Source organism: Oncorhynchus gorbuscha, linkage group LG10 (genome assembly GCF_021184085.1).
Source record: "Oncorhynchus gorbuscha isolate QuinsamMale2020 ecotype Even-year linkage group LG10, OgorEven_v1.0, whole genome shotgun sequence".
Lineage (NCBI taxonomy): Eukaryota > Metazoa > Chordata > Actinopteri > Salmoniformes > Salmonidae > Oncorhynchus > Oncorhynchus gorbuscha.
The window spans coordinates 57,928,284-57,934,199 of NC_060182.1; the positions used below are offsets into that span (position 1 = coordinate 57,928,284).

Here is a 5,916-nt window from a genome sequence, read left to right on the forward strand (position 1 = left end):
CCAGCAGGCAGGCTTTCTCTCTCCCCCGGGTGTGAGAAGGTGATGAAGCCTACTTCATGAGCTGTAACTGAAAAATATCTGCCATTTGGAATGTTTGAGGTGAGGGAACTAGCGTGGTGGAACAAGAATTGTTAGCGTTGTTAAGTATCTTGCTAGGTTCTCCATTAGCTTGCCAGGGAAACTTAGCTGATCAAATTGAGTTTATGGTGTGAAAATGTCCTGGCTAACGAAGTCAGACAGCCAGCTAGCTGGTGTTACAACATTAGATGAGCTAACATTAGCTTGAGGAAACAATTTGCTATATATAGTATTAACCAGTGGGTGATTTCAGCATGTAAATGTTGGTGAGGCAAACAAACAAAAAAATATGTAGATGCACGCAAGCAAAGCCACAACACAACACCAAACAATACATGAATTAGACTACATAAAAGTCCCAGCAGAGTCCCTACAGCAGTCCCAACACCTTACTGCCGCTACACATGGTGGAGCCTTGTCTGGCAGTGAAACAGTTCATTGAGCCTCATTTACTGCCTTTAAAAAAATGGCTGATATGGCTAACTTGCTGAACAAATGTGGTTTCTACTGACAAACTATGGCATAAGAGGACGACAAGCGGAGAAGAGGCAATCTTTAATTTCGATTAAGACATTAATGAGCGAGCTAGGACAGGACGTAGTCAATGTAACTATTTGTTCAGCACTTTTGAAATGTACAGAGACAGAATTCAGAACATAGGCCATTCTTACATTATTCTCCCTGTACACTGAGTCAGAACCGTAGGATAAATAAAGGGGGCTTATAAGCAGACAATGAAAGCTCTTACAGTATTCGATTATGACATTGCACTAAAACAGGCTATAGGCTATTCACATGAACAGGAAGGTGGCACAGCGGTCCTTTGTGGGCAAATTTTCTAACTTTGTCATCAAAGTCTGCCATTCTCTGGAATATTGTCTTTCAAAACAACTGGGAACTCCGAAAAAAAAACAAGGTTGAATCGGGACATGGGTGATATTCAGGTCGGAGTTCTAGAAAGAGGCCCAAGTTCCGACCTCGAATTCTGTGTTGGATGACCGTTCAAAACATGTTTTCCCAGTCAGAGCATTGCATTGACAGCATGGCCAATGTTGAATGTTTATCCTTTTAAGCTTGGAAAAGAGACCCTTAAACCCAGAGTTGAACCACACATCCACTCACCCGAACTACAGGCTAGGGATTGCATTGCAATGCTTGCAGTTAGCCACTTATTCCTTCCAAATAACTCATTGTTGAATTTGCGATTTCCAACTTGTTGTGTAATGTTTATGTCCAACAGCTGATGAGCTCCGATAGAAATTATAGATAAAATGTATCTATAACCCAAGATGACTCTCGTTTGTGTCACATCTGCTCCCACTACACATTCTGGTGTCCATCTGGTGTTGTCCTAACCTTCAGTTCTCTCCCGGTATACTCTCTCTCATGGTGTGATTGTGAGGTTGGAGACAGGTGTGCTGGAGTCAGAGCAATCCTTACCAGCTGCATATCGTCCCATGATCAAGACCTCTACATATACTCAAGCCTGCCATCTTCACAGTGCCAGATTGTAATCTCTACCAGTCAGTTATGTTTCTAGCCTGTTGTCTTTGCTCTTGATCCTGTTTGCACTACTGTGCTTGTCTCTTTCACGTACATCATTATTGTCCTCTCCTTGCAGTACCGCTCTGTCTCCTGTTTCCCATCTCACCACCAACCACCTTGCTCTGGATATTACTCACCACCATTACCTTGGATTCCCCCCAGGATCTGTCCCCCTGTTCCATGCTGCTAACTCCAACCTCACTCTACACTCCTGGTTATTGCTACTCATCTGAGCTGTCCTGCAGCTGTTCTGCACTCCCCATTGGCTGTGTTCAATAAACATATTGTACATTCATCCCGGTTTCTTCTGCTGAGTCGGCTCTTGGGTTCCCCCCCTTCGCTCATCATAACTGTTTGCCTTCAGCGATGGCGGAGAGCATTTCTTAATGAGCATTGATGAAAAACAAGGCTAAATCAGGAAATGCAGTTTCCCTTTAATGCTTGTTATAAGAATGTGTGAGCCTTCATAATGTCTTATTTGGCTTATAATAAAAAACATACCTTATGTTCAGATATATTCAGACCCTTTGCTATGAGACTCAAAATTGAGCTCAGGTGCTTCCTGTTTCCATTGATCATCCTTGAGATGTTTCTACAACTTGGAGTCCACCTGTGGTAAATTCAATTGATTGGACATTATTTGGAAAGGCACAAACCTGTCCCACAGTTGACAGTGCATGTCAGAGCAAAAACCAAGCCATGAGGTCGAAGGAATTGTCCGTAGAGTGCAGAAATAGGATTGTGTCGAGGCACTGAACTGGGGAAGGGTACAAACTGATCAATCGGGGGAGAAGAGCCTTGGTCAGGGAGGTGACCAAGAACCCGATGGTCACTCTCACAGAGCTCTAGAGTTCCTATGTGGAGATGGAGAACCTTCCAGAAGGACAATCATTTCTGCAGCACTCCACCAATCAGGCCTTTATGATAGAGTGACCAGACGGAAGCCACTCCTCAATAAAAGGCACCTAAAGGACTCTCGGACCATGAGAAACAACATTCTCTAGACTGAAGAAACCAAGATTGAACTCCTTGAAAGATGAACTGAGCAAAGTACAGAAAGATCTTTGATGAAAACCTGCTCAGTCTGGGGCAAAGGTTAACCTTCCAACAGGACAACGACTCTAAGCACACAGCCAAGACAACGCGGTTTTGGGATAAGTCTCTGGAGGGACCGAAAATTGCTGTGAAGCGACGCTCAACCATCCAATCTGACAGAGCTTGAGAGGATCTGCAGAGAAGAAAGGGATAAACTCCCCAAAATATAGGTGTGCCAAGCTTGTAGCATCATATCCAAGAAGACTCTAGGCTGTAATCGCTGCCAACAAAGTACTGAGTAAAGGATCTGAATACTTATGGAAATGTAATATTTCCTGTTTTTTATTTATTTTCAATGCCTTTGCAAAAAAAAATATTATAAACTGTTTTTGCTTTGTCAATATCGGGTATTGTGTGTAGATTGATGAGGGGAAAAACAATTGAATCCATTTTAGAATAAGGATGTAACGTAACAAAATGTGGAAAAAGTGAAGGGGTTTGAATACTTCCCGAATGTAATGTATGTCATGTATTTATACTCTACATGAAGAGATCAAACAGAAGCTGGTGGCAGTTTGTGGTGAAATTTGCTTCCTCAAATCTTTGTGAAAAAGTTGAAAGGTGTGAAAATAGCTTTTAATCACAATCTTAATCATTCATATTTCTATACATTTTGCAGACGACAGCCCTTGCTGGATGTAATTTCCTACTAAGCGATCAAAACAAAGCTGAGATTCTAAATAAAAATGTCAACATGAGTTTAGACATTGTCATGAAATGTTTTATCATTGTGTTATCATTGAATTTTTTACTTCGGATGAGTAAAAATGGGTTCAGATGCCAAAGGTTTTCTTTTGGATAAAGAAGTTGGTGTTAAAGAAGGTTAGCAGTTGTACTCTATATTAAATTAAGTTTATTTTTTGCTGGCCAAAAAATTCACACAAACATAAAAAAATCGGAGAATAATATTTTATACTAAAATAGCAAAAAGTGAACCAAAATTACATGATAAAAAATGTTCTGCAATTTAAGAATGACTATACACTATTATAATAATGTTCCAAAAACATTATTTCAGAACATATAATCATTCCAATAACATATCATTCTTGTGTCATGACAAATTTGAAAAAAGGCAAGAGGCTGGCAGCAGAGCATAGCATTGTCTTGACACCTGAACATCCATCTTCTCACTTTGGAATCTGGATACTGGCTGCTTGGTCAGTAGCTCAGATCCCAAATGTATTTTGGTCTAAAAGACACACAAAAAGATGACATGAGTGGAAGATCAAAAGACATAACCCCATATTATGTATTAATGAATACATTCTATTCAATAGTGTTTCAATTAACAAGCTCAGGTGATAATCTCTATACTATTAGGTCATCTGAACAGTCACTAAAGAGTATCCAGAGCAGTTTCTTCGACTCACCTGCAGGCCTTAATGTTAACGCAGATGGTCCTCACGTCATCGCTGGTGCTAAGCTCCTCAACCAACACCCACAAGTGCTTTTTCACCATGCCTTTACACAGAGATTTAAGGAGGCCCAATTTATCGCAAACAGACAATAGCTTCTGCTTTATCTGCACCTATTGAAGAGAAATCATCAACACCAGTTGAAATTGACATTTTCTGAGAAATATTTTAGTAAATAATAAATAGTCAAATTTATTGAAGGGACACACATGAATTGTAATGCTATTGGGTAGTTACCTCGCTAGAGGAAGAGGAGATGTGTTTCTTCACTTTGTTCAGTGCCCACATACACGCCCAGCATGTTCCCTTTAACTGTTGCACCTTGGGAAAGCATAAACAGACAATAATGTACATGGTGTGATGTATTCAGTATTATGGTTTAAGTACATTTGAATACGTAATGTAAGAATGAAAGTCAGGTCGGACAAGAGTTTCATCAATGTCTTGGTTGCATTCATGTCTTTGGTTAGGTGCTGTTACACAGTAGCAAGTTAGTTGAGTATTGCAATAGAACGTTGCAGAAATGTCTACTGCTAGTTCATACAATTTTGACCATATGGTATACTGTTACCATGTGCTTTTCTGGCTGTGCTTCTACTACTTCCTGGTCATCAAGGTTAACCTCTTGCCATTGTCCACAGACGTCCCAAACTGTGAAGTAAAAATGGTACAACATTCCATTATATTGTACTGAAACGAAAGGTGAACTTGGAGTGGATTTTAGGTCCCCCCCCTTTACAGATTATCGTACAACGTGACCCAATCGAATGTATCTGCTCCATTTACAGCAGTTACTACTTGAGTTAACAAATGAAAGCTCACCTGAACAAGCCAGTAGGCTGAGGGTAAGGAGGACCAGAGATGTCTTCATGATTTGTGGTGGTAAGAGATGTGAAGAGTAAAGTTGTGGTGGGGTTTGGTAAAGTGACTTATGATTCAGACAAGCCCCTTTATACACCGAGGCCTGTCTACCCACATCCCCCCTGTACAACCCCCACCCACGACGACCTTTAGTCTCTTTTTCATCTCCACTGTCTTATCTTCATTTTCATTTGTCAATTACAGATACCCCTTTGATTTCTTCATATTTTTAATTGTGCTACAAAATGGGATTACATTGTTATTATTTTTTTCAACAATCTACTCAAAATGTGACAACTAAAATATAGTCGTTACAAAAGTGTTGAGCCCCTTTGTTCAGGCAAGCCTAAATTAGTTGAGGATTTTTTTAAATGGCTTAACAAATCACATAAGTTACATTGACTCACTCTGTGTGGAAAAAGTAGAGGTTGACATGATTTTTGAATCTGTAAGGTCCCTCAGACAAGTATTGAATTTCAAGCACAGATACAACTACAAAGACCAGGGAGCTTTTCAAAAGCCTCACAAAGAAGGGTAGCGATTGGGAGATGGGTAACAATAACAAATCAGACATTCACTGTTAATAGTTATGCTGTGGATTATGTATTAAACCACCTGGACACATCAAAGATACGGCCGTCCTTCTGAACTAAGCAGCAGGACAGGAATGAAACTGCTCAGGGGTGACTTTAAAATGGCTGTGATGGGAGGAAACTCAGGATGGGTCAACAACATAGTAGTGACTCCACAATAATTACTTAAATGATAGAGTGAAAAGAAGAATACAAATATACAGAATAAAAATATTCCAAAACATGCATATTGTATTCAACAAGGCACTAAAGTAATACTGAAGAAAAAAACATGGCAAAGAAATGCACTTTCTGGCCTAAATGCAAAGCGTTATGTTTGGGGTAAA

At 40.0% G+C, this 5,916-nt stretch overlaps 1 protein-coding gene across 1 annotated transcript; it reads right to left on the reverse strand.

Moving 5' to 3' along the window:
• Positions 1-3,613: 3,613 nt before the first annotated feature.
• Positions 3,614-5,080, reverse strand: LOC124045212 (antimicrobial peptide NK-lysin-like). The gene is made up of 5 exons (XM_046364474.1): positions 4,959-5,080; positions 4,708-4,787; positions 4,374-4,457; positions 4,092-4,249; positions 3,614-3,910 (listed from the first exon to the last, which is right to left on the reverse strand). Exons 1-5 carry the CDS (start codon positions 5,005-5,007, stop codon positions 3,880-3,882), a joined length of 402 nt encoding a protein of 133 aa, XP_046220430.1. The 5' UTR covers positions 5,008-5,080; the 3' UTR covers positions 3,614-3,879.
• Positions 5,081-5,916: the final 836 nt, after the last annotated feature.

What these genes read in the sequence shown, in the direction of transcription:
- LOC124045212 (XM_046364474.1), bottom strand. Translation starts at nt 5,007, where the DNA reads ATGAAGACATCTCTGGTCCTCCTTACCCTCAGCCTACTGGCTTGTTCA. An exon ending in CAGCCTACTGGCTTGTTCAG is followed by an intron (nt 4,788 to 4,958) that starts GTGAGCTTTCAT and finishes TTTACTTCACAG; the next exon opens with TTTGGGACGTCTGTGGACAA. An exon ending in TCTCCTCTTCCTCTAGCGAG is followed by an intron (nt 4,250 to 4,373) that starts GTAACTACCCAA and finishes TCTCTTCAATAG; the next exon opens with GTGCAGATAAAGCAGAAGCT.